At 50.3% G+C, this 26,396-nt stretch overlaps 3 protein-coding genes and 1 long non-coding RNA gene across 9 annotated transcripts; 1 reads left to right on the forward strand and 3 right to left on the reverse strand.

Annotated features, from left to right (window-relative positions):
* Positions 1-325: 325 nt before the first annotated feature.
* LOC132357652 (uncharacterized) lies at positions 326-8,234 on the reverse strand. Of its 2 annotated transcripts, none has more exons than XR_009500252.1 (3): positions 8,147-8,234; positions 6,302-6,645; positions 326-510 (listed from the first exon to the last, which is right to left on the reverse strand). It is a non-coding gene; the product is annotated as an uncharacterized LOC132357652 (long non-coding RNA). The 2 variants fall into 2 exon arrangements; XR_009500251.1 differs by having other exon boundaries at positions 6,302-6,438; positions 8,147-8,228.
* A 1,527-nt stretch (positions 8,235-9,761) lies between these two features.
* TIMM17B (translocase of inner mitochondrial membrane 17B) lies at positions 9,762-13,588 on the reverse strand. The gene is made up of 6 exons (XM_059911106.1): positions 13,478-13,588; positions 12,589-12,688; positions 11,470-11,533; positions 10,422-10,550; positions 10,225-10,335; positions 9,762-10,134 (listed from the first exon to the last, which is right to left on the reverse strand). Exons 1-6 carry the CDS (start codon positions 13,501-13,503, stop codon positions 10,046-10,048), a joined length of 519 nt encoding a protein of 172 aa, XP_059767089.1. The 5' UTR covers positions 13,504-13,588; the 3' UTR covers positions 9,762-10,045.
* Positions 13,305-17,385, forward strand: PQBP1 (polyglutamine binding protein 1). Of its 2 annotated transcripts, none has more exons than XM_059911105.1 (7): positions 13,305-13,835; positions 14,252-14,336; positions 15,863-15,974; positions 16,170-16,282; positions 16,464-16,748; positions 16,941-17,004; positions 17,171-17,385. In XM_059911105.1, the coding sequence occupies exons 2-7, from the start codon at positions 14,270-14,272 to the stop codon at positions 17,325-17,327; spliced, it is 798 nt and encodes a 265-aa protein (XP_059767088.1). In that variant the 5' UTR covers positions 13,305-13,835; positions 14,252-14,269; the 3' UTR covers positions 17,328-17,385. The 2 variants fall into 2 exon arrangements, with proteins under 2 accessions (XP_059767088.1, XP_059767087.1); XM_059911104.1 differs by having other exon boundaries at positions 13,306-13,841.
* A 58-nt stretch (positions 17,386-17,443) lies between these two features.
* On the reverse strand, positions 17,444-25,449 carry SLC35A2 (solute carrier family 35 member A2). 4 transcript variants are annotated; one of them, XM_059910809.1, is made up of 5 exons: positions 25,112-25,449; positions 23,415-23,597; positions 20,713-20,864; positions 19,054-19,200; positions 17,444-17,749 (listed from the first exon to the last, which is right to left on the reverse strand). In XM_059910809.1, the coding sequence occupies exons 1-5, from the start codon at positions 25,200-25,202 to the stop codon at positions 17,477-17,479; spliced, it is 846 nt and encodes a 281-aa protein (XP_059766792.1). In that variant the 5' UTR covers positions 25,203-25,449; the 3' UTR covers positions 17,444-17,476. The 4 variants fall into 4 exon arrangements, with proteins under 4 accessions (XP_059766792.1, XP_059766789.1, XP_059766790.1 ...); XM_059910806.1 differs by having other exon boundaries at positions 19,054-19,790; positions 25,112-25,437; XM_059910807.1 differs by lacking the exon at positions 23,415-23,597 and having other exon boundaries at positions 19,054-19,790; positions 25,112-25,444.
* Positions 25,450-26,396: the final 947 nt, after the last annotated feature.

Here is a 26,396-nt window from a genome sequence, read left to right on the forward strand (position 1 = left end):
TGTTGAAAGCTAAGGACAGAGAACATCTTGAAAGCAACATGAGAAAAATGACTCATCATGTACAAGGGTATCACAAGAAGATTAACATCTGACTTCTCAACAGAAACCCCAGAGACCAGGAGGCAGGGAGGTGACATATTCAAAGTGCTTAAAGAGGGAATTCCCTGGTGATCCAGTGGTTAGGACTCTGTGCTTTCACTGCCAAGGCCCCGGGTCCAATCCCTGGAATGACTGTCAACCACAAATTCTACATCCAGAAAAGATATCCTTTAAAAATAAAGGAGTAGATTTATGTTATGTGTATTTTACTACAAGTAAAAAAAAATTTTTTTTAATAAATTTATTTATTTATATATTTTGGCTGCGTTGGGTTTTCATTGCTGGGCGTGGGCTTTCTCTAGTTGTGGCGAGCGGGGGCTACTCTTCGTTGTGGTGCACAGGCTTCTTATTGCAATGGCTTCTTTTGTTGCGGAGCGCACATCCTTGCCAGGCCAGTCTGGGTCCGCAGCCCTGGGCAGGGGAAAAGGTTGAGAAGCTGAAACTTCATGGTGCAAAAATCAACCAAAAATATTTTAAAAATTAAATAGTTTCTTTAAAAAAGAAAGAAGAAAAGGAAAGATAACTAGAACCCCTTTCCTGAAGGTGGTTGGAGCCACTCATCCTGGATGGAAAAGGGGTTACCAATCCCATCAGACAGCCAATCCATCCACACACCCCAAGACCCAGCAGAGAATGCTCCAAAGAACCTAACGTCATACTTAATGGTGAAAGACTGAAAGCTTTTCCCCCAAGGATCAGGATTAAGACAAAGATGTTCGCTCTACCACTTCTATTTAACATTGTGCTGAAGGTGCTAGCCAGGGCAATTAGGCAAGAAAGGGAGATAAAAGGCATTCATATTGGAAAGGCGGAAGTGAAGTCATTTCTGTTTGCAAATGACATGATCTTGTACATGGATAATCTTAAAGAATCCACAAGAAAACCATTAGACCTAATAAATGAGACCAGCAAGGTTTCAGGATACAAGGTCAATATTACAAAATTCAATTGTATTTCCATACACTGGCAATGAACAATCCAAAAATGAAATTAAGAAAACAATTCCAGGGCTTCCCTGGCGGCGCAGTGGTTGAGAGCCTGCCTGCTAATGCAGGGGACTGGGGTTCGAGCCCTGGTCTGGGAAGATCCCACATGCCGCGGAGCAACTGGGCCCGTGAGCCACAACTACTGAGCCTGCGTGTCTGGAGCCTGTGCTCTGCAACAGTAGAGGCCGCGATAGTGAGGGGCCCGCGCACCGCGATGAAGAGTGGCCCCCGCTCGCCACAACTAGAGAAAGCCCTCGCACAGAAACAAAGACCCAACACAGCCAAAAAAATTAAAAATAAATAAATTAATTAATTAATTTTTTAAAAAAAGAAAACAATTCCAGGACTTCCCTGGTGGTCCAGTGGTTAAGGCTCCGCGCTTCCACTGCAGGGGGCATGGGTTCCATCCGTGGTCGGGGAACTAAGATGCCACACGCCACGTGGTGTGGCCAAAACACAACAACAATACAATAGCATCAAAAAGAATAAAAATGGGCTTCCCTGGTGGCGTGGTGGTTGAGAATCTGCCTGCCAATGCAGGGGACACGGGTTTGATCCCTGGTCCGGGAAGATCCCACATGCCACGGAGCAACTAAGCCCGTGCGCCACAACTACTGAGCCTGTGCTCTAGAGCCTGTGCTCCACAACGAGAGAAGCCACCGCAATGAGAAGCCCGCGCACTGCAATGAAAAGTAGCCCCCTCTTGCCGCAACTAGAGAAAGCCTGCGTGCAGCAACGAAGACCCAACACAGCCAAAAATAAATAAATAAAAATTTTAAAAAAAGAATAAAACACTGAAAAATAAGTGCAAGATTCATACACTGAAAACTATAAAACCACCTAACACGATCTCAAATCCAATAACTTTTTTTTTTTAAACGCAGTAGTGCACACATCTGTAACCCCTCGTGCCTTCAGCTAATTGAGTTACACCTCCTTGCCAGTGTCTGGGAGTAAGTACACAGTGAATTGAATATAGACCTTTCTGCCTTGGATTTCTTTGTTTTCCTAGGAAAAAGGTTCCCTGGGACTTTGGTTACCTGATCAGATATGCTTTGTTATTTGGTAAAGTTGTTTCCTACCTTTCTACCACTGCTCCTATGGTCTGTCCACTTGTATAGTATGAGTGCTATATTTAGTTACATACATGAGTGTTATTTTGCAACAAGTGGCAAAGTCTATAGGGAGAGAATGAGCATATCTGTGATACTCTATTCTCCAGCTGGCCCTGGGGGCTGAAGAAGTCAAAAAGTCTTCTCAGACCAGCGTCCTTTGGACAAACCTGCTCTGGATCACATCATGTGGAAGCAGGGCCTTGAAGAGCTATTTGTATACCTCTGTTCATAGCAGCATTATTCACAATAGCTAAAACGTGGAAGCAACCCAAGCATCCAATGGTGGATGAATAGATAAGCAAAATGTGGTATATACATAAGATAGAATATTAGTCAGCTTTAAAAAGGAAGGAAATTCTGACACATGCTACAACATGGATGAACCTTGTGGTTGTTATGCAAAGTGCAATAAGCCAGTCACAAAAAGACAAATACCGTATGATTCCACTTACACGAAGTAGTCAAATTCATAGAGACAGAAAGTAGAATGGTGGGTGCCAGGAGCTGGGGGGAGGAGAGAATGGGGAGTTATTGTTTAAGGAGTACAGAATTTCAGTTTCACAAGATGGAAAGAGTTAGGAAGATAGAGGGTGGTGATAGTTGAACAACATTATGAATGTATTTAATACCACCGAACTGTGCACTTAAAAATGGTTGAGGTAAATTTAACGTTATGTATACTTCACCACTAAAAAAAAAAAAAAAAATTGGAAAAAGAAAACCTTACGTGAACTTTCCTCAGTCTTGTCTTTGTGTCCCTGAAAATTGCTTTGTTTAGTTTCATCTGCCCAGAATCAGGAGGGTTTTTATTCCTGGCCCAATATCAGTGATGATTGGCCTTTGGCCAAAATCTGGAGACACCAAGTCACACAAGCACCACCCTTCTGGAACACTGCAGTCCTCGGGAGAACTTCTCAGTCTAAAACTGTGCCCCTTGCAGGCCAAGCACTTGCTTCCTTCATGTTTTCTCACTGTAATGTCAACACATTACCTCTCTAAGTGGCAATTTTCACCAGGGAAATTTTGGAATTGAAATAACCACTTTAAGAAACTTTTGCCATGAACAAGATTGTCCATTTGAGAGATTCCTTAGAACAAAAAGGGCAGAAAAACCACATGAAGAGCTTGTTTGTTTTATTTTTTTTTAAATATTTATTTATTTATTTGGCTGCACCAGGTCTTAGTTGCGGTACTCAGGATCTTTGTTGAGGCCTGCAGGATCTTTAGTTGCGGCATGTGGGATCTAGTTCCCTGACCAGGGATGGAACCCCGGCCCCCTGCATTGGGAGCGCGGAGTCTTAACCGCTGGACCGCCAGGGGAGTCCCGAGCTTGCTTGTTTTATCTGTCTCAAGGAGAGAGATCATTTTGTTTAACATAGGAGACACCCTCCTCTTCATTTCTGTATTTGGGGATTAAGAAGTGCTATGCCTTGATAAAACTGTCAAGGGCCTGAATTATTGTTTAAATCAGCTGTAATAACTCTCTTTTGAGTATGTTTATGTCAAATCGAATTTTCCTGCAGCCAAAATTCTTCCCTTCTCCTTTCATAGGGAAATGTAACTAGCCTTTTACAGTGATAATCTCATATTCATCTGAAGCCACTACAAAACCCTTATCAAAACGGACAACAAATGAAGGAATTTCTATATAGCTTTCCATTACTTGTGTAAACAAAGAATGTTGCCTACCATTCCAATTCTACAGGGATCAAGTCATTAGCCGTTGCAATCACTCACCTACAAGTATACCCTGAAAGGAATTCAGGGGAAAACATTCTATGTTTTGGATATATGGGCCCCTAGATGGTTAAGATGCATATCTAAAGAAGAATTTCAATGACCCCAGATTCTTGCATCTTCCCATATATAGATAAGCACTAAAATCCTTAACTGAGATATGGTGTGTGTGTGTGTGTGTGTGTGTGTGATTAGCAGTAATCTTTTACCAAGATGCATGCTTGACTACATGTATTTCCCAGCCAAAAAAAGTATACATTTACTAGTTCCTCCCCTACCTCTTTGAAACAGTTCCCAGTTCTCGGAAACACTGAATAAAACTCAACTCACAGCTCTTATGTTGTGTGTTTTTTCTCCAATTGACACTTGAGATCATCATCAGAAGAGTGGAGGTTAACAAAAATGCTTCATGATAATAGCCACAATAGCAGTGATAAATTGGCCTTGACACTGAACCAACATTGATGGGGTAACTTTAAGGGTCTTGTTGAGACGGTTCCCTTGCATGTCACACCTCATAACAATCATGACAAAGACTGAAAAGGTAGGGTGTGGATAGAAACCAATAGCTCGAGGCCCTTTTGAACACCTCCAAAGGGCTATGAGCAAGTTCTGGCTGTGGTTTATTTTCCAGGTGAACTGAGTTTTTCCTACTGGCCAGAGAGTTATCACCGTAAAGGTAGGGAAACTGCTTGCCTTCGTATTCCCGACTCAACTTACCTCTCCAGTAGCAGGGACAGGCATTGCACTTATTTAAAGAACTCTGTTATTTAAAAACTCTGTAAAGTTTTAACTTCCTCAGAAACTCTACAGCCATTATCACCTATAATCTTCAGAAAAAGTAGAGAGACCTAATGGAATTTGGAAAGTAAAATCAACAAACTTCTAACCCTAACCCTCAAACTTCCAGGGACTAAAGTATTGCCATTAGCCTTGATGGCAATAAGCTCTAACCCCTCTGGGGACCACCTATAGTTAGCTACTTCTGCGTTAATAACAGACTACCCTAAGTGTTTTGTAATTGAACCTCAAATCCTAGATTCTACTCTCTTACAGGCCAATGTGACTTCATACTACTAGAGACGCGTGTGATGCCTCCAGATGGTTACATAATAGGTTCAAGCTGCATTTCCAAAAAAGTCTGCATGATCAAACGGAAAACTGCCCTTGAGCCTCAGTGGAAAAGACCTTATTAATAGGCTTCAAACTGAGGATTCTTAGGAATTCTCCAGAAGCTGATGACTGCAGACTTGGACGGCTTCTGCTCAAGGTGACAGAACAAGATTAATTTTCTGATTCTTCAGCACCTTTTTTTTCTTTTTACTTCACTATTAATCTTGACTATTACTGTACCTTGACACCTTCTAGTAACCAAGTAAAATATCTCTCACCCTGTTACTTTTGACCTGCTATGGATTCCCTCTGTCACTTACGGAAAAAACGAAACTAGCTTGTGTGTTTTCTCAGACTACAGCTACTATGAATTTGATTGCTGGATCTCTCTCTCTCTCTCTCTCATGCAGACTCACACGCCTACCCGAAACCGGCAAAAATGTAATAGCTCTTCTTTTAAATACCTCAGAAGGTAGCTTTCTTTCTATAGGTCCTCTCACATTTCCCTTAAAAAAATAATCCCAGACCTTGATCTTGTAAAAATTGGCTGTTGGCCTCAGATTGTAATGCTTCTGCTGAAGTCATTACAACCCTATCAGCAAGACCCAGCCCATCAGGAATGGGAGCTAACAGTTGGGGCAGTTTGTTCTCTTCAGACACACTCTAGCCTGTTTTGCTGCTACTGTTTAACTCCACTCAAGAAACCCACTCTAGAGGACTTCCTTGGTGGTGCAATGGTTAAGAATTCGCCTTCCAATGCAGGGGACACGGGTTCGAGCCCTGGTCCGGGAAGATCTCACATGTCGAGGAGCAACTAAGCCCGTGCGCCACAACTGCTGAGCCTGCACTCCAGAGCCTGCGAGCCACAACTACCGAAGCCTGTGTGCCACAACTACTGAAGCCTGTGCACCTAGAGCCCGTGCTCCGCAACAAGAGAAGCCACCGCAATGAGAAGCCCACGCACTGCAACAAAAAGTAGACCCCGCTCGCCGCAAATAGAGAAAGCCTGCACACAGCAACGAAGACCCAACACAGCCAAAAATAAATAAATAAAAATAAATAAATTTATTTAAAAAAATAGTTCACACCATCCATGAAAACCTTCAAGTAACACCCATAATTAGGATGGATAATGTGTTGTCCCAGAAATTATGTTGCAAGTGACCTCTGAAACTCTATACACCATAAATAAGACTATAAATCCCAGCTTTGCCGCTTTCAGGCAGTATAACCATGGGCAAGCTGCTTTACCTTTTCGTGCTTTCAGTTTCCTCATATGTATAATGAGCGTAAGGAAAGGAAGGTTCCTCTGTCACCTCCGAAGCGATCACTGGCATATCCTTCCTCTTCTACAGGCTTGCAGGTAATCTGATGACACTGCAGATCCCCTGGAGATGGCCCCGATCGGTCAGTTCCAGAGGTTGGCCCTAAATGAGCTCCTTGAGATGGTTGCCAGGTCCCAACATCAGAGCGTAGATCTCTAAAGGTGTATCCCTGGGGAAGGCAGCCCTCCCACCCCCCTGGAGGACCTGGGATGGTAGGGGTGGAGCTATCAAGGCTGTCCTGCCCAGCCAGGTCCCGTTCTCCAACTGCCACTAAGAGAACAGAGGAAATGAGAACACTCAGACCGGCAACTCCCAGACTTAGAGTAAGGTATGCACCCAACTCTTCTGTCTTACTTTCTCTCTCTCTCCCACTTCTCTTTTTCTTTCTCTGCCCCTCAGTTTCTCTTTTTTTCTTTGCTATCTCTGTCTCTCCCAATATCTGTCTCTATCTCCTCACTTTCATTCCCCCTTTTCCCTGTCTTTTTTTTTTATGTGTACTGCTTTTTCTCTTGGTATCTCTTTCTCTGCATCTCCATTTCTCCTTTGATGTCTCTGTAAACTGGCTATCTGTCTCTCTCCCTATCTTTTCTGTCTGTCTGTCTGTCTTTGATTTCCCCTTGTCTCTCTCCCCAGCCTCTCAGGGTCTCTGCCTGAGGAAGTGGACAAAGGGATTTCCCCACTCCACTGTCAGGGCTGGAACCTGTTGCTCTTCTCTGATTCTGTCCACCTCTCTACCCCTCCTCATCCACCAAATATCTTCCCTTCCCCACCGCATGCAGACAGGTGGATGGCAAACCCCAGGACTCAGGGAGGGTGAGAGCCACCAGCCAGAGAAATCAAAGCAGAGAAATGAGGAAGAAGAGCTGAGAGACAGATCAAGACATAGAGGCAGAGTTGGGGCTCAGGCGGGGAGGGAGACAGGAAGGAAGAAACTGAGGGAGAGCCACTGAAATCCTTATTAGAAACAGATGGGATTAAGTTGGAAAAGAGAGAGAGAGAGAGAGAGAGAGAGAGAGAATGCAGTTTGGGCATGTCTCTGACTCTCTGAGGCCCCTGAGCTAGAGGGTAAGTGGGCAGGCAGCCTGAGGAGGCCTGGCCTGACAACCCTTGTCGGTTCAGCCCCTCAAACCAGCTCAGAACTCTGCACCGCCACCTCGCCTTCTCTCCCGCCTTGGCCTCCACTTGACGCTGAGGGTCTTCCCACCTGCATTACTGACCCTCAAACAGTTTCTTCTTGCTCCTCTTACTGTCTCTGCCCTTTCTCCTCGTCTCTGTCTCTTTTCCTTTATTTCTTGTATGTCTCTCAGCCTCTATCTCTGTCTTTCTACGTGTCCATTAGTGTCTCTATGTCCCTCTATTCCTATTTCTCTCGCCATCTGTTTGTCTCACTCTTGCCTTCTCCGTCTCCTGCCTTTTCTGGGTCTCTGCAATCCCCCCCACCCCCGGTAGAAACCATCCGGGGTCTGACCCCGCATTCCCTTCTTTTGGGAAGAGCAGCAGGCCCGCGGTCAGGTCAGGGGGCGGGGCCTGAGGACTCGCCCTGGCCCCAGCTCCCCCCAACTCCGGAGACCTGCACGACACCGGACGCCCCAGCCCCACCTAGGAGCCGGGTGACGCCGCGGCAGCTAGGCTCCCATGAAGCCCCACCACCACTCGATGCCGCTCTACAACTCTCAGCCGAAGCCCAGTCCTCCGCTACTAAACCCAGTACTGGTCCCGCCCGGCCCAGCCAGCAGCCCCAGGAGCCAGAGCACAAGGCCCTGAACTTCACCATGAACCGTTCCACGGCCCCACGGCTCCAACAGCTTTCCAGACCGGGAGACCACGAGCGGGCTCCCAAAGGCGGGAGGAGGGCGGGGCGCCCGGGCGTTTGAGGTTCCCCAAGGGGCGGGACCTTAAGGAGCAGGACAGGGCGGGGTCTGAAGGCGGGAAGAGGTAGGGTGTAGAGGCTGCTGAGGGCAAGAAACCTGCAGATCTAGGGGGCCTGTCGGGGCGGAACCCATTTGGAAGGGGCCAGGGAGACACAGTAGGGACAGGGCCTCGGAAGAGTCCAAGTCGATATATAAAGACAGGGCCTGCAGGAGGCTTAGAGGGCACGGCTGAAAGATAGGGAGGGGGTGGACCTGGGGGCGGGGCCTGGAGACATAAGGGTCTGTGGACATCACAGCAGCCTGAGGCGGGCGGAACCTGAGGGCTCAAGGAAGGAAAAGGCTCAGAAGAGCTAGCGGGCCTGTGTTTGACAGGAGCAGGGTGGGATCTGGAAACACAGCGGGGATGGGGCCTGGAGGTGAGGAAGGGTGCGGCCTAGGTGTACCGAATGGGCGGGACCAAAGGAAGTGGCCTGGAAATACAAGGGTTGCAGCCTGGGATACCCAGGGTCTGACTGGCATCCCGGTCCTACCCAGGCAGGTGTGTTGCTGCTGCTGGCGTGGCCATGGAATCGGCAAGTTCGAGGCCAGGGCCCTGCTGCGGCACTGAGAGAGCTGTGTGCACAGGGCCGGCTACCCGCGCCTGCCACTGAGTCCATCAAGCAGTGTTGCAGTTCTACTACCTCCGAGGACCACTAGGACCTCGTTGGGGCCTTGGGAGGCCTGAGAACTCAGCATCTGCACCCCCAGGGAGCGAGTTTGTATAAGAGAGAGGGCATTTCCACCTCTTCGCAATGGCTTGCATAAAAGGGACAGTTGGTGTGTCTCCCATGAGGCCATCTGCACCCCAGTGGAGGCGTCTGCCCCACACATGTAGGTGTTTGCATGCAAGAGACAGTGTTTGGAGCCGATGTCCATCCGAGAAAATCTCTTTCCCATAACCCCCACTCCACCCCCAAAACGAAAACTCATCCGGTACCCTTAAATACTGACAACACTGAGCACCGCAGAGCAGAAATCTCTCTGTAGTGCAGAAGAGAAGATTAAGGGTACCTTCTTCAAGGAAGCTGGGTCTCCCCGACCCCTACTTCCACCCCAGGTCCCTGGTGAGGCCACATGGAGGGGGAATTATCTTCACAAACGGGGTGACTGGTATCCAGAAAGACAGAGTTCACTGTGAGGTCAGATTTCCCAGTCTTTGCAATGGGGACATGGGGGAGAGGGGTCAGAGGTGCCCCATGTGGAACCACCCCCTCCACCCCAGCAATCCTGTGCTCACTCATTTCTTTCCCAAGCCTGTTCCTCTTCTGTCTGCTTGTGAGTCAACACTTGGCCCCCTTATTCATGCACTATTCACATCTTGATTCATTCCCCCTCCTACACATTCATCCCACAAACCTTTACTAGAGCCCACTCTCTGTGGGACTCCAAATCCTAGGGCTCCCAAGTCCCTGAAGAGGGCTCTACCCCTTGTCCTAGTGAGCAGCTCCAATGGGTGGCTCAAGGAGTACATACATAGGCATTTCAAAACTGGCTTTAAATACTGATCAGGGCGCCATGCAAAGGGATTGGGGTGAGAGCTTGTTACATATGAGTGGGGGCTGGGGTGCCTGAGAGAGAAGGGACCCATCCATCAGGGCAGCTGGGGTACCCCACCCCCAACCTGGGATAAGGGAACAGAGTAGAGGCCCTCTCTGGAAGGTCCCAGGGCCAACTGGGAGCCAGCCCTCCCTTCGAGGTAGATCATCGCGGGGGGAACCGAGGAGGAGCTCCCACGGTGGCGATGACAGGCGGTCACTTCCTCAGTGGTACTGCTGATAGCTGGGGTAGCCTGGGGCCGGGGTACCCTCCTTAGGGGGCAGCTGGCTGGGGTCCTCCAGGAATGGGGGTGCTGGAGTGGGGAGAATTGGATAAAGATGAGCGGAGGAGGCAAGGCAGAGCATTTCCCACCTCTCCCTGGCCAGCTTCACCAGGAACTCACCATTGCGGAACTGCTGGGCGGTGTAGCGAGTGAGGAGGATGCCAACACCCTCGATGAGGGCCAACAGAATGCCTCCCATCATTGCCGAGCCCACCATGGCCAATGGGCCACCTGGAGGAATGAGGAGGCACGGGGAGAGAGGTGAGAGCAGGCAGAACAGGGTGGAAGGGGCTGGGGCCTGGGGATGGGGCACTCACTGCGGGCAGCCAGCACAGCCCCGGTCAATGCTCCGCTGGTGATGGAGTTCCAGGGATCTTCCTTGCCCCGCAGCCGCACCAGACCGCAGTCGATGGTGGAGAACAGGCCCCCCCACACTGCGAAGCTACCTGTTGGGGGATCACGGCCTAATTAGTGTTTGTGGGGAATCCCCAGAATATACGGCTCAGGGTCCAGGGACTCCCAAGGCCTGAACGCTCTGGCAAAGAACGGGGAGAAAAACCCAGAGGCAAGGGCAGATGGCAAACTCCTAGGGGATAGCCCCCATCTGTCTCTGTGGTAGCTCCTTCAATCTGTCTGTAATTGCCATCGCACTCCCTTCACCTTCATGGGGGGCTGACAAGTGTTTACGGGCAGATTTATCTGCTTCTATGTGGCTTTTTTCTTGGCCCTGCCATGCACTCATTCCTCTCAGTTCTCTGACCAGGGATTGAACCCGGGTGACGGCAATGAAAGCCCGGAATCCTAACCACCAGGCCACCAGGGAACTCCCTTCTATATGGCTTTTAACAGAGCAACTTTGATCTTCGTAACTACCACACAGAATTGGAATTCTGACCTTGGTTTCAGGGAGAAGGAAAGGGGTTAGCAAAGCCAGTTAACGATACAATAGTTAAAATGTTTACTCAAGTCTAACTGTGTGCCAGGACCTGATCTACGCACTGCATGTTACTTGACTTCTGAAAATTTATATTAGTTAATACTACCAAAGCGCTTAACAGAGCAACCAGCACTTAGTAAGTACTACCTAAGTTACATAAATTACAAAACTTACTGTTTTGTCATCCCCATGTTGCAGATGAGGTTCAGAGAGGTTAAGCCACTAGCCCAAGGTCACACATCAGGGAAGAGCCAGGGCCTGGATTTAAACTCCAGAACTCACCCATATGAAATTGTTGGGAAACGTCACTCCCCCAGGAAGTCCCAGGCAGAGTTGAGACTAGAATCTGGACCCCCAACTTGCAGTCTAGACTCAAAGGAGCAACCGCCTCAACTCTGTTATCACATCTGTCTCCCCAAACCTCTCACCTCCAATCTGAGGGGCTCGGATCCTCACAGCGTTGACACTGCCTCTCATTCGGTGCCGAATTCCCTGGAGGAAAGTGGGGAGGAAGGGAATCAGAGCCCGGTTGAGGCCACTGGCAGACAAGGTTTCTAGCTTTTAAGAGAGGGATGGGGGCAGGAAACCTGTAGGGGTATCAGAGGTAGAGATGTGGGGAAGTGGCCAAGAACTAGGGGGCTGGGGAGCACCCCAATATAGGTGCTCTCAGAGCTGGGATGAGAAATCATTCATTCATTCATTACTTAGCATCTATGTGCCAGGCACCATGCTGTATGCAGGGATACAGCAGTAAACAAGGTAGACCTGGCCCCTACCCTCTCAGAGCTCACATTATAGTGGGGGAGACAGATCCTAAATAAGGGTACAGATAAGATAGCTTCAGACAGCAATAAGAACCCTAGAGGAAATAGGATAAAGAGCTGTAACAGTGGCTGAAGGGTCAGGAAAGACCTCTTTAAGGAGGGGGGCATTTATGCTGAGACCCTGAGGATGAGAGGGAGAAACCTGGACAAAGATCCAGGAAAGAGAGCTCCAGGAGATGAGGGGAGGGACAGGGCTAGACAGAGAAATTGCAGAGACCTTGACAAATGCATGGCATTTAAAGTCATGACATTTGATGAGGTCTCCCAGGAAGGGGAGGGGGGGTTCTCAGAGATAGAGAGAGAGAGAGAGAGAGAGGGAATCGATTACGTTAAATTAAAAGTATTTTCTCAGCTTTAAGGCTGTCCTCCTCCTGCCAGTTAAACTCCTGTCACTTCCCTCTATCCAGGCTTCCAACCCAGAATCTGCCTCTAGGTAAAATCTGACTGGCTTTGCACACACACATTTAGGTTTTGGTGATGACCCTTTTGACATCACAGCATTTCCACAGAGGAGCTCCAGTTGGGTGGGGGGGTGAGGGGCAGAGGTCATGTTTGCAGTTCCTCCAAACTTCCAGATCCTGGAGCCAGGCCTGGCATATACTAGGTGAGCAGGCACCAGAATGAATAAGTGCATGTGACTGGCAGCTCCAAGCAGTTTTCAAAACAGTATCCCATGTGGACAGGGCAGGACCCCCGCACCACCCAGGGAAGGCCAGGACTCACGACAGGGGCATTGCGGAAGCCCTTAATGGCCTGGAAGACTCCACCGCCGATAACACCCATAGTGAAGGCACCACCGCAATCATCCACAATTCGCCATGGGCTGCAAGCGGGAAGGGGAGGATGGGGTTAATGTCAGCCCTCCCTCTTGCCATGTCACGAGGACTCTTTCCAACTGGGAGAAACTTAAGTCATCCAAATGGGAAGCAGAATTTCAGATAATAGATTATTTTCCCCCTCATTTAAGCAAGAAATAGTGCGAAGGGGGGAAAATATTAGTCTTCGCCCTGTCCGCCCCTCCCCTTCGCAGCCAACCAAGGAATCAACCGCTTTACTACTACCAATTATTAAATGAATTGATAACAAGCAAAGAGTTGGCAAGTTTAAATAAGCGCTACAGAAGTGTTAAGCTAGCACTGTTACTAAAGCAGAACGGGCTCGCACCCCCTTTTCCCACAGTGAGCACGTCCAACCAAGCCACGCCCTCTCTCTCTTTTTTTTTTTATAACCCGCACAACTGGGAAAAACCAAGCGCAGACCGTGGGGATGATCCAGCACCGCTCAACACCGCACCACCCCCTCGGCTGGAATGGATTCGACCAGCGTGTCTTTTCGTTAACAAAGAGAGACTGGGAGGTACGAAGACAAGGGAAACGTGGGAGTGGTTCGTCCTTGCACCGCATCTTCTCCTTTAGGCACACAGTTGTGGCCCCTCTTAACGGAGCCCGAGTAGGAGGAAGCAAGTGGAGGGGAGCAGAAGGAGACAACAAACGTCTAAGAGTCTCCCGAGTCTGGGACGTGGCGCTGTGTGGCCGGTGCCTCCCCCGCCCGCCTCCCACCGCTGGCCGTGGCGCCCTAGCAACAGTCCCGAGGCCTGCGCCCCTCGCCGTACCAAGGCTCCCGAGCGTACTCCTCCATGGCGCCGGCGTCCGGCCGCGCAGTCTGGCTAAACCCCGGCCGGGCCACACCCCCACCGGTAACACACACAGGCGCCCGAGCTTTCTGCCTACTTCAGGGCAACGATTGGGTCGTTTCGCCAGAAGTCAGACGAAGGCGCACTCTCATTGGCCAGCTCGGTTTGTGTCATCTGTTCGCCGCAGTCTCAGCGTAGCCCAGTTTCCTCCAGGCTCGGAGAGAGAGGACCTCGTTCTGGGCATTGGGAGAAGAGAATCGTGTAGTCCTGGCAATCATAGAAGCGACGAGAGAGAGAGAGACGGCCAGTCTATCAGCTTTCCACTACCCGCGTGACGGTATTGGTAATGTCGGGGTGGGCGCATTTTTTGGAGCTGGAGGAGGTGTTGCACTCTGCTCCCCCATCCCAGCGCTTTGGTTCCTTCCACCCGGTAGTGTTCGGGGGAAGTTGGGTGAGCCCATTTCTGGGACGAGGGGCAGCCGCGTTTGGCCCCTCTGGCAATGGGCGGAGCCTGGGCCTGGGAGAGGAACCCGGTCCTGGAGCACCCGGCCCGGGAGAGGAGGGTTGGTGAGAGTTTTGGTGATATTGCCATTTATCCCTTCCACCTTTTAGAGTAGGGTCTGTCGCCCAGCTCCTAGTGTAGGTGGGTAGGTGGGGGTCCAGATGAGTACTTGCTGGGGGGAGGCGCTTGGTTACAAGATCCAGATTCAGTCCTCATCTGAGCTGTTTTTTGGTCTGTCTGTTCTTCCCTAGGTCTGTCTGCTATCCGCTATGCCGCTGCCCGTTGCGCTGCAGACCCGCTTGGCCAAGAGAGGCATTCTCAAACATCTGGAGCCCGGTGAGAGAGCTAAGAGCAGATAGGCCTACCATGTGCCAGGCTTGACAGGCACTTTGTTGTTGATACTGCCACTTGATACCTAGCGTGGACCTACTTCGCACCAAGCAGTGGGGTGGCAGGCATTTCACTGTTAACAATGCGTATTCCTGACACCCATTCCTACCGTATGAGGAGGCGGGTGGGGACGGGAAATAGACATTTCATCCATAATAATACTGACAGCTGACGTGTATTTTTGGGTCTTCTATATCCCAAGTTTAATCCACCCATCAGTCCCTGGAAGTGGTTACAAAGTATCTAATAGTAAGGATAGTAACAGTTGACAGAAGCTGAAATCTACCGCAGCCTCCTGTGGGCCAAGCACAGTGGCAGGATGCTAATACTTTGTTCTTTACCATACTAGTAGATAACGTTATTTTAGACCTACTGTGGACCCAGGCACTGTGCTGGTGATATATACCTTATTGTTCAACGTATCAATAGCTGACATGTATTTTGGGTCTTCTTAAGTGTCTGTCATACACATTATGATGAACAGTATATAAAATAATGATAGGATCTATCATTTAGGCCTACTGTGCTGCTGTTGCTAGTATTTCTACCTTATTGTAAATAATAGTAAAAGCTGGCATCTAGTTTGGGCTAAGGTGTTCCAGGTACTGGAAAACTCATCTTATTTTCACTTTATTGATAAGTGACATCTATTACAAGCCTGTTGTGTGCCAAGCATAGATCTTTGGTTAATAATACTGATAATGATCATTGATATGATATTTACTTTAAGGCTGTTGGTACCAGGCCCTGTGCTGATTGTGTATATCTTACTAACAATACTGATGATTATAGCTGACATCTATTTTGGGCCTATTGTGTGACAGGCACTCTGCTGTTGCTGACATATACATTTCATTGTTAGCTATATCCATAGGTGAAATCTGTGATAGACCTACGGAGGTCCAGGTACTCATACACCTTTTTTATTCTGTTGATAGTAACTGACAACAGTTGTAGGCCTCGGGAACTGAATAGATTCAGAGAAGCGTTCGGATAAATCCCGTGCTATCCAAACTTGCTACTCAATATACCGGAGTCAGAAACCTCGTATTTGCCAAGCTTGGGAGCTGAACAGATTTGGACATATTTTTAGATAAACCCCTTGTTGAAACTAATTTTATCCAAATAGATTTGGATAGTATGGTGTCACATACTATCTGAACTCAGGAACTGAATAAATATGGATACATGTTTTTTAATGAATCCCTGTCTAAAGTCTGAAACCAGATAAGTTCAGGTAACAGTATGTCATATCTGAACCCAGAAACAGAACAGATTTGGGTAAATGTTTTGGTAAATCCTGATACTCAGATACTTGGATTTGGAATGTGAGCAATATTTTTTAGGGCACTTGAGACCTGGCACACACACGTGGTCCACGTGAATGTGAGTGTGTCTCCCCAGGCCCTGACTGCAGGATGGGGATCCCTCTGGTCCTTACTGCTGTCCTCCTTCCCTCCTTGTCCTGCCAGAACCGGAGGAAGAGATCATTGCCGAGGACTATGACGATGACCCTGTGGACTATGAGGCTACCCGGTTGGAGGGCCTGCCGCCAAGCTGGTACAAGGTGTTTGACCCTTCCTGGTGAGTCTGGGGATGTGGGGGGGGGGCGGGCTGGGGGTAAATGGGGGCCACAAGGGAAGAGATCTGGGGGCCCTCCCTGTAGGGTCCTGGCATGGGGCAGGTACAGGCAGAGATTGGGGAGACAAGAGTTGTGGCTACAAGGAGAGGATATCCGTGCTGACATTCCTTCCCTCCCTCCCTCCCACTGCCCTGCAGCGGGCTCCCTTACTACTGGAATGCGGACACAGACCTCGTGTCCTGGCTGTCCCCACATGATCCCAACTCCGTTGTTTCCAAATCTGCCAAGAAGCTCAGGAGCAGTAATGCAGGTGAGTTGGCAGATACAAGGGTGCCTCGAGTGTTCGAGCAGTTCTCCGAGAGGGGTCAGGTAAAAGACCGAGGCAGGTAAGACCAGGCAGGCCCAGCCCCAGGCAAAGGAGGCTGTTGAAGGCAGAGGCTGCTGGGTCCTGAGGTGGGAGCAGGAAGGTCACAAGGCTTTCGTGTCCCCAGATACTGAGGAGAAGTTGGACCGGAGCCATGAGAAATCGGACCGGGGCCACGAGAAATCGGACCGAGGTCACGAGAAGTCAGAACGCAGCCATGAGAAGTCAGAACGCAGCCATGAGAAGTCTGACAGAGACCGGGAGCGTGGTTATGACAAGGTGGACAGAGAGCGAGAGCGGGACAGGGATCGGGACCGGGACCGCGGGTATGACAAGGTGGACCGGGAAGAGGGCAAAGAACGGCGCCACCATCGCCGGGAGGAGCTGGCTCCCTACCCCAAGAGCAAGAAGGGTAAGCTGGGGTGAGGCAAGGGGGGCACCAGGGGTGCACAGTGTAAGGAAGCCCTCGCTTGGCTTCACGCGAGTGCCTGAGCCTGGGGCCTGGAAGCCTCGGGCTCCATTTCTTCCCGGGATGGGAGAGCTCGGTGATCCGGGACTCCTTGTGCCCCCGTCGAAGACCCCACTCTGCCACCTACTTCCGCAGTGGCAAGTCGGAAGGATGAAGAATTAGACCCCATGGACCCCAGCTCGTACTCAGATGCACCCCGGTAATTGACCACCCCTCAAGAGCCCTTCCTTTTTCCTCTTGACTCACTGCACCGCTGACCGTTCCTTTCTTCCTGTCTCCTTTCCCCCTTTGTCAGTTGTGGGTGGGAGGTGCCTGCCACAGTACACATATTATACATTCCCGCTCCCACCCCTTGTCACCCCCAGAGGCACGTGGTCAACAGGACTCCCCAAGCGGAATGAGGCCAAGACGGGTGCAGACACGACAGCAGCCGGGCCCCTCTTCCAGCAGCGCCCTTACCCATCCCCGGGGGCTGTGCTCCGGGCCAATGCCGAGGCCTCCCGAACCAAGCAGCAGGACTGAACCTTCCCCACCCCCACCCACTCTGGGGCTTTTAATAAAAGCTTTTCGGTGGATCATGCCCATGAGACCTGAGTGCTTCCTTCTCTCACACTTTTGAGACTTCCCAACCCAAGCCAGCAAGATGCAAAACACGTTTTATTTACAAAAACTCACCTAAGAAATAATACTGTAGGGGTAGTAGGGACATGGGGGTGGCAGGGGCTGGAGGCTGAGGTGGTTGGGTCCTGTCTGGGCCAGAGTTTAGTCATGTCAGCCCTGTGTGGGAGAGGGGGTGTGGGGACAGGGGGTTCGGTGTCTACCCCCCCCCCCCAAATACTGATCAGAGCATTTGGTCCTGGCTGGACCAGGGCAAGAAGGGAGAGCGAGGCCAGGCCAGCGTCTTCAATCCCAGCGGCTAGGAACCCTTCACCTTGGTGAGCAACCTGTGGTGGGAACGGGGAGGAAAGAAAAACACAGAAAGCTGGGGTGGGCTGGCAGGTGGACGTCCTGAGCAAGCGAGGATGACTAGTGAGGCTGGTAGTCCCCAGGGTTAGTAACAGAGCCCACGTGGAGAGAGCGGGTCCCCTGGGTCAGAAAGCTACACGTGGACTAAATAAATACAATATCTTTATTTGGCATTGGGTATCCTGACATTTGTTCATTACAGTTCCTTAAAAACAAACCAAAAAATCAGAACAAATTAATCAAAAATAAAGATCCAACGGCCCTATGTACATATAGCAAAGACAGCCCAGGCATCACACTCACACACACACACACACACACACACACACACACACACATATATACACCCTGGTGGGAGACAGTTAAGGGGTCTTTGGGGAGTGCAGGGGGCAGGTTCCACATTTCAGCAATTTAAAGACACCCCTCCCCATGAAGTAAGGGTGCCTCGTACAGCCAGTTGGGTATCACGAGTGTGGCTGGCAGCTTTATTTTTCCTCTCAGGATATCTTAGAAAATAACCCTGCATCCAGCAACTGACGGTGTCTTAGATTCCATGAGATTAGGCCACTTCAAGGACCTCCCTTCTCCATTTTTCCCACACCCTGGATCATTCATCTGATTACACCACAAACCCCCAAATCACAAACAAATGGCCCCTACTGCACCCTCCCCCTGAATGGGCTGATGCAAAAATCTCAGCTGTCGCCCCCCTTCCTCTCTCCCTGGGTGCTCACAAGAGGCCCATTTTCAAGTCCCTGTGTTAGGGAAGCTGCCCCAAGGCCACAAAAAGAGCTACTAATACGATCCAGTGTGGTTGTCAGGGAGGAGAGAAGGCCTCAAGCTATCAGAATCGGAAACCCACACGTAGGCATCAGTCATTACTAAAGAGCTGTAGGATTTTTGTCCAATTTGTCCCTACAAAGGTGGAGGGATTGCTGGGAGGGACTCTCCCAGGCATGAGAGACAGGACGCCTCTGGCTGAGGGAGGCAGACAAAAAAAGCCTTGAATGACAACACCCCCAACCTGGTCCCCGAAGGGGTTAGACTGAGACAGAGGAGGCAGCCCTAAAAACCCCTGGCTACAAGGAAGGGTTCACGTGATGCCCTGCCCTCGTCCCACAAGCTTCCGGAAGTCTCGACAACCTGGAAGAAAAGACCCAACCCCAGGGGAGCCAGGCCCCAGTGGCAACTTGGGTCCTGCAGATGCCCAACACCCTCCAACCAGTGTCCCTCCCTGTCTCCCCCCACCGCCACCGCCAGCCCTCACTTCACCAGCACTGACTTTGGCAGAAAGGGCTCCGTGCTGACGTCTCCACGGTGGGAAGACAGCTGCGATGGCGGCGGCTGCCCTGGAGGCTGCTGACGAGTGCAGGGCCCAGAGGTGGAGGCAGAGGCGGAAGCTATGGCTTTGGCTGCACCTCGGGGCAGGCTGTAGAGGTAGACGGCACCGATGACCAGCCCTGCGCCAAGGGCAAACAAAGGGTCCACGTGGAAGCCAAAGAGGCGGATGGAGGCAACAGTGGACAGCACAATGGACAAGGAGGTGGCAAAGCCCTTGAGGATATTGTCGGCATACTTGACGACAACAGCCACCAGTAGCCCGCCGAAGGCCTGGTTGAGCACCACGCCCCAGACAGCAGGCGTGTACCCGAAAAAGAAGCCGCGGTGGGCTACAGCAGTGCCCTCGGCCCACCAGAGCCCCACCAGGCCCAGGGCTGTGCCGAAGAGGCCCAGCTGCAGGTTGCGCAGCCACACGGAGCCTGAGCTGCCCTTGAGGATCTTCTCGAAGTAGACACCTGCAAAGCCCGAGGACAGACAGGACGCCACGACAGCTGCTAGGCCCGCCCCAGGGTTCTGATCCAGTGGCCGCGGGCCCCCACCGCCGGCTTGCTGTGCCTGGACAATGGCGACTCCGGTGAAGAGGAGCAGCAGGGAGGCCCACTGCAGCCGGGAAAGGCTGCGGTTCAGCATAAGCACGGAGAACAGTGCCGTGGTCAGGATCTTCAGCTGGTACGTCACCTGCGAGTGGTATGTGGAAGACACTGAGGGCTGCTCCCGACCCCCAACATGTACATGTGGGGGACGGCACCCACTGTGGGCCCCCAGGCACAATGGAGGGACAGGGTGGGGTAGATAACCATAAAAACAGCAAAAATATCCAGCCACTGGCCGCTGACTGAGATGCGGCTAAATAGCTCTGAGGTGCCTCCCAGAAAGTACACAGGAGGATGGCTGTGCAAGGATGTCCTGGGCCACACCCAAGTCCACATCCCAACCCCATGTCCTAGCTGTGTGATGAGGGACAAAGCACTTGCCCTGTCTGAGCCCTGACATACCATCTGTAAATACAACTGATGTATGTGAAGCACCTCACACAGCAGGTAATGAATGAATGGTAAACATCCTGATGAGGGAGGTCTTGATAAGGATGTGTTGATACAAATGAATCAGCCATGAAATGACGTCAGTAAACATTTACATAGAGCTTACTGTGTGCTAGGTGTGGGTCTAAGCACTTCACATGCATTCATTTAATCCTCACATATGAAGTGTGTTATTGTAATGTCCAATTTAAAGATGAGATGGAGAGGTTACGTGACTTGCCCAATATCACACAGCTGGAAAGTAGCAGAGCTGGGATTTGAACCCAGGCAGCCTGGCCCCAGAATCCAGGCTCTTTAACCATCTTAAAGGTTGCCTGTAAATAGCCTAAAGCTTATCCATCACCAACCAAGGGCTCTTCCCAGATATTACTTCTTTTAATAATCTCAGTGAGTAGCTACTATTACCATTTCCATTCCCAGTTCTCACAGATGAGGAAGCCGAGGTTGAGGAAGATCCAAGGACATTCTGGAGGAAACACAGCCCCTGCTCTCTGCAGCCCTCCCTCCCCAACATCCTATATCCCCCACCCCAGCCAGTTCCTGGGCTTGGGGCTCACCTGGAAAGTGGCAGCTGGCAGGTTGGAGATGGCAACATACTGGAGGTTATTCTGCAAGGTGTAGATGAGAGAGGGCACTGCGAGCTTGAGTGTGTCCACATACTGCACCAGGACAGCCTCGTGGAGGAAAAGAACCAGGTGCTTCACGTTACCTAGGTGGAGGGAGGAGATCCCTGTTTAGCACTGACTTCCAAAGATGGGGATCCTCTAAAGGACAGGACTGCGCCTGGTCCTGTGTCTCCCCACCACACTTCGACTCCCTGAGGGCTAGAATGAGGTCTGCGCTCTCGGTTTCTCTACTGTACAACCATGTCTCCAGCAAGCCTTTCGGATACTCAGTCTGAGAATCACAGACCACATTTCACTCATCTTAGAGCCCACCTCTCTGGCACAAAGCCCCAGGGCAAGCACTCAGTACAGTTTGTGCAATGAAATAATCAGCACTAACTAGGAGCTTGTGAAGTAGAAGCTCTAGGAGTGTGGGTGGAAGGCTGTTTACCAAGCAGAGGGAAAGTTTTAGACTCAGCTTTTATTTTTTTATTTTATTTTTTTTTAAAGATTTTTTTGATGTGGACCATTTTTAAAGTCTTTATTGAATTTGTTACAATATTGCTTCTGTTTTACGTTTTGGTGTTTTGGCCGCGAGGCATGTGGGATCTTAGCTCCCTGACCAGGGATCGAACGAACCCACACCCCCTGCATTGGAAGGCGAAGTCTTAACTACTGGACTGCCAGGGAAGTCCCTTAGACTCAACTTTTAGACTTATCCTAGTTCCTTCCTAGCCTGAGAGCTGCCTGAGGGCAGGGGCCATCTTCCACTTGGCCGCCTCCTTCTGTCAGCCCCACACACACCAAGCATTTGCCCCTGTCACATGGAAGAATGCAGGCTTGACTCTAAAGCAGAAAGTCTGGCTGGGACCTGCTCCAATCAATACATGAGAATACTTTCCTATATAATAAGACCTTTGCAAATCTCACCCCACTTTTTTGCAGTTCATCTTTTAAGACTCATCTGAGTGTCCCTCCTCAGGGAAAACCCCACAACCACTGCACAAGGTTACTGCAGGAACTCCTGCTGATGCTCATTCACAAAACCCTGCCCTTGCCCTTCATGGCATTAATCCCAGAAGTAATTATCAATCTCTAACCCTTTACCCAAATTCCCTGGACCCAGGGGTTTGGGTGTTCAAAAATGTCCAGGTGTTAGAAAGGTAACACGGCATATATGCTATATATTTCACATAACACACATCACGTATATGGGGCTGCACACCGTAATCAAGCACATTCATATTTCTGCAGTGACTCGTGGACACATTCACAACAAATGAGAAAACTAAAAAAATAAAACGGGGGGGTTGCTGAAATTGTAGATAAGAGATGAAAGCTGTGATTAACCTGTAGCTATTTGTTTCTCCCCATCTAAAATATCAGCCCCCTGAGGGCAAGATGCACGTCTGCATCGCTAACATGTCCACCTCCACAGCCAGAACACGGCCTGCCACACAGTGTTCACTCGAACCGTCTCAGAATCAATCTAGAACAGAGCAGATGAGTTCCTAAACTGCTGCCTCCCAGAGCCCTGGAGCTAATGAGTGGGTGAGAATGTTTTCTTCACTGTAAATACCTAGGGCAGAGCCGCATGCGAGGCCTTTATAGAGAAATGACTGGGCAACATTTTAAAGAAGAAGGCCTTTGGGGGAGGTGTTTAAATTAGTAAATAAATTCAACTTATAGGAAATATAGAGGACAGAAGAACATGGTAAATGAGACCACTGGGAGGCACTCAGTAAAATCCAGGCTACCCAAAGTCTACAAGACAAACAACCTTATGTCTTCGAGAAATTAACTGCAGAGAGAAAAAAAAAAAACAGTTGGAGGGGAACCTAGAGGCTAGCCGACCTAGAAGACACCAACCAATTACAAAGCACTGACTTTATATAAACCTGATTCAAACAGAATTTTTAAAACTTTTATGACATTTGAGAAATCATTACGAATTTGAACACTGACTGGATATTTGATTATTTTATTAACTTAAAAAATTATTGTTAATTTTTTGATGTATGATTTCTAGCAGTCATGACTGATTGAAGTCATTATTTTAAATGTACCGAAATATTTACTCAAGATAATAAGAGGGAATTTACTTCAAAATCATACTCCATGTGGGACATACTTCAATATAACAAGGTGCAGGAGTAGGTAAACAGACGCATAGATTGGTAGTGAGTGGATAATCACTGATGCTGTTTAATGGCAGAGTGGCCATGAGTTGATCATTGTTGAATCTCGGTGATGGGACATGGATATTTTACCATTTTATTATTTTCTCTGATTTTGTGTTTGAAATTCTCCATAATGAAAAGTTAGAGAGAAATCAATAAATCATCATGTAAGGGTCACCTGCTACCTTATGGGCACAGACTGTCTCACTCCTTCAGTGTTTACTGGCCAGCTCCTGGGGAGTTAGGGGTATAAACATGTGGATGCAGCTACTCATAGCTGGAGGTACAAGGCGGCCAAGCCGCACTTACACAGTCCCCAGGCATTTTCATAGACAACCAACCAAACCCTCCACGTGGGTGTGGGTATGTACACAGACACACAGACACACACACACACACGCTCACATACACACACTGCCACCCACCGACTGCAATGCAGCCCCCCTCCCTGCAGCCCCCCTCCCTGGCTCATACCCCTCTTCTGTGCGAAGAGCAGCAGCAGGCAAGTGAGACCTTTGAGCACTTCAGCCATGACCACAGCAGTGGTGGCAAAGAAGCGGTCCCCAGGCAATGTGCGGGCATAGCGGATGCTGAGGATGAGGGAGGCATTCTGGACCACCAGCACAGCTAGGGATATGTATTTGAGGCGCCGGTGAGCTGTGGGGAATGGAAGGAGTAAGGGGGAAGAAGGGGTCAAAAGCTGCTGTGGCATAACCACACTACCACCCTCCCCTCTCCCTTCTCGACCAGGATCCTCCTAGCCACCGCTACTTCCTCCTTCTGCCTGCCTATCCTGACCCAACGTGAGTCTGATCCCTGCCAGCTTCCACTGCCTCAGCCACAGGCAGGAAGAGCCAGAAAGGGAGAAGTGGGCCTCTCCCTGTCCAGCCCATACCTGGAATCCTTGCTGAGGTGTCAGGAAATGGGTGGGGCAGGTCCTGGACACCCACCTCAGCCCTCTCTCTCCCTCCCCTGAGTGAGAAGCAACCCTGCCCTGGACAGAATACCAACTGCATCCTCGACATTTATTGAGTGCTTACTGTGTGCCTATCACTGGGATAAGGGATTTATATGGATCACCTCAACAGACCCCTACATGGCTCTGACCTCTGAAGGAACTATCAGTGTTCCCATTTTATGGATGAACAACCAAAGATTTATATGAAATGATGGTTCTATTTAGTGAAGGGTTGTCTCATGTGAAAAATGATACCCTAATACAAGGAATGAGACCACTGTATAAGGCATGTCCATCCCCTAAGGAACTTTCTCTCATCTAAATTATTCCATTCCCTTACACTCAGAATGGTCTCTCCAACCCCTCCCGCCTATGATGACTGATTCCTCCCTAACCCCAGAATGGTCTAACAAATATAAGAAATGATTCCCTCACTGTCCAAAGGATTGAACCCCATGTAGTAAATGGTTACTCCACTAAGAATGGTCTGGGTCCCTTAACGATATAAGGAAATATTTCCCTATACACCAATCATCCTCCCACCACCGCATACCCCCACCTCCAGCCAAGGAATTATCCCTTGTCCTGCTCACACTCACAATGAACTCTCCCCGTTATAAGGAATGGCCTGGCGCCCTCAGAACGTCCTTTCTCCGCCATATAAGGAAGGCCCCTCCCACTGCAACATACAATGAACTATCTCCATCAGGAAGGGACCCCCAGAACGGTCTTCTCCCCATATAATGGACATCCCTATTCTCAAAATATTCTAAGTCACATAAGGAAGAACCCGCCCCACCCTAACTCACAATACCCCTGTCCCTTTACAAGGAAGAAACCACTACCCTCAGAACAGCCCCTCCCTTCTATAAGGAAGAACTCTCCCGCTCTCAGAATGGTCTCTCCCTTGTATAAGGACGGACCCCCACGCACACTCAGAATGGTCTTAGTGGTCTTAGCCTCCCCAAAAGGAAATACCCGCCTCCAACTCAGAATGGTCTCTACTCCCCATTTGCAGAAGGGACCTCCCCATCACCCTCAGAATGGTCTCTTCCCCGCCCCCAAAACACACGTCCTCCTCCCACCCGCCACTGCCACACATAGGTTGGTCCGTACGGGATGCTCCCTCTCGCCTCAGTGAGGAACCTTTCTGACCCCCCAGCGATCCCGCCCCCCGGCCCGCCGCCGACTGCTCAGCCACAGCCTGTCTCACCCGCAGTCGCGGTCCCAGGCTCCAACGCCCCTGCGGAGACCGCCCCTGGCCCGGCCGACGCGGGGGAACCGCCGGACCCCACCGCTGCCATGTTGGCATCTGCCTGGCCCGTCCCCTCGGCAACAGTAGGCCACTTCCGTGTCCGTTACTTCCGCTTCCGGGACCCCGGGGGGTGGGGATGGGGCGAGCGAGAAGCTGCTCAGAGCAGTGGCTCTCCTCGTTCGCTCCTGAACGCTACTTTAAGAGCGGCCTCAGGATTTCCAGATTCCGTCAGGATCCGGAGACCGGGCACGCAGCCGGCTCAGTCTCCCGCCGTCTTCACAGAGCCTCTTTAGCCCACTCCCGTTACTAAACCCGCCCTTTGATCTCGCTTTCCATATCGCCCGCCCATCCTGTCTCCTCGTCTCTTTGGTTCCGCTGTCCGTCTCCTAATTGCCACCTTCTGATGGCACCGCCCTTTCTGCATCAAAACTCCTGGGTCCTTCCGGGTTGGACTGAAGTTCTTTTCCCTTCTGTCGGCGAGGCCAACCCCCGCCCCCTGGAGAGACAGCGGGCATCTGGGAGGGAAGTGAGACTTTGAGGGAGCAGGGCAGGTGAGGGTCAGGCAGGTAAGCGAGCAGATAAAGGCAGGGCAGTTGAGGATATACTAATGAAATGGCACAGGAGAGTTTAGACTGAGAAGGGAGGACAAGTGAGTCACCATTAAGAATGGAAAAGTGATGGGGCTTCCCTGGTGGCGCAGTGGTTGAGAGTCCGCCTGCTGGTGCGGGGGACGCGGGTTCGAGCCCTGGTCTGGGAGGATCCCACATGCCGCGGAGCAACTGGGCCCGTGAGCCACAACTACTGAGCCTGCGCGTCTGGAGCCTGTGCTCCGCAGCGGGAGAGGCCACGATAGTGAGAGGCCCGCGCACCGCGATGAAGAGTGGCCCCCGCTTGCCGCGGCTGGAGAGAGCCCTCGCACAGAGGCGAAGACCCAGCACAGCCAAAAATAAATAAATAAAAATAAATTTTAAAAAAATACCTTGGCTAGTTTAAAAAAAAATGAATGGAAAAGTGAGAAGGGGGTAGGTAAGCCAGCAGGTGAGAGGTTTACAGGTTAGTTTTTTGTTTTTGTTTTTTGCCACGCTGCCTGGCTTGCATGATCTTGGCTCCCCGACCAGGGACTGAACCCGGGCCACCGCAGTGAAACCGCCTAGTCCTAACCACTGGACCGCCAGGAAATTCCCTAGGTTAGCTGTTGAAAGCAGGGCAAGAGAAGGTACAGCTGAGGTCGGGACAAGTGAAA

Source organism: Balaenoptera ricei, chromosome X, assembly GCF_028023285.1.
Source record: "Balaenoptera ricei isolate mBalRic1 chromosome X, mBalRic1.hap2, whole genome shotgun sequence".
In the NCBI taxonomy this organism is placed as follows: Eukaryota; Metazoa; Chordata; class Mammalia; order Artiodactyla; family Balaenopteridae; genus Balaenoptera; species Balaenoptera ricei.

Coding starts and splice junctions, on each gene's coding strand:
- SLC35A2 (XM_059910806.1), bottom strand. CDS start 25,202: ATGGCAGCGGTGGGGTCCGGCGGTTCCCCCGCGTCGGCCGGGCCAGGG. Junction 23,598..25,111: donor GCCTGGGACCGCGACTGCGG/GTGAGACAGGCT, acceptor CATTCCCCACAG/CTCACCGGCGCCTCAAATAC. Junction 19,791..20,712: donor TGCCAGCTGCCACTTTCCAG/GTGAGCCCCAAG, acceptor TACCACTCGCAG/GTGACGTACCAGCTGAAGAT.
- PQBP1 (XM_059911105.1), top strand. CDS start 14,270: ATGCCGCTGCCCGTTGCGCTGCAGACCCGCTTGGCCAAGAGAGGCATT. Junction 16,283..16,463: donor GCTCAGGAGCAGTAATGCAG/GTGAGTTGGCAG, acceptor TCGTGTCCCCAG/ATACTGAGGAGAAGTTGGAC. Junction 16,749..16,940: donor CTACCCCAAGAGCAAGAAGG/GTAAGCTGGGGT, acceptor CTACTTCCGCAG/TGGCAAGTCGGAAGGATGAA.
- TIMM17B (XM_059911106.1), bottom strand. CDS start 13,503: ATGGAGGAGTACGCTCGGGAGCCTTG. Junction 12,689..13,477: donor GAGTACGCTCGGGAGCCTTG/GTACGGCGAGGG, acceptor TCCCGCTTGCAG/CCCATGGCGAATTGTGGATG. Junction 11,534..12,588: donor GCTTCCGCAATGCCCCTGTC/GTGAGTCCTGGC, acceptor ACTTTCCTCCAG/GGAATTCGGCACCGAATGAG.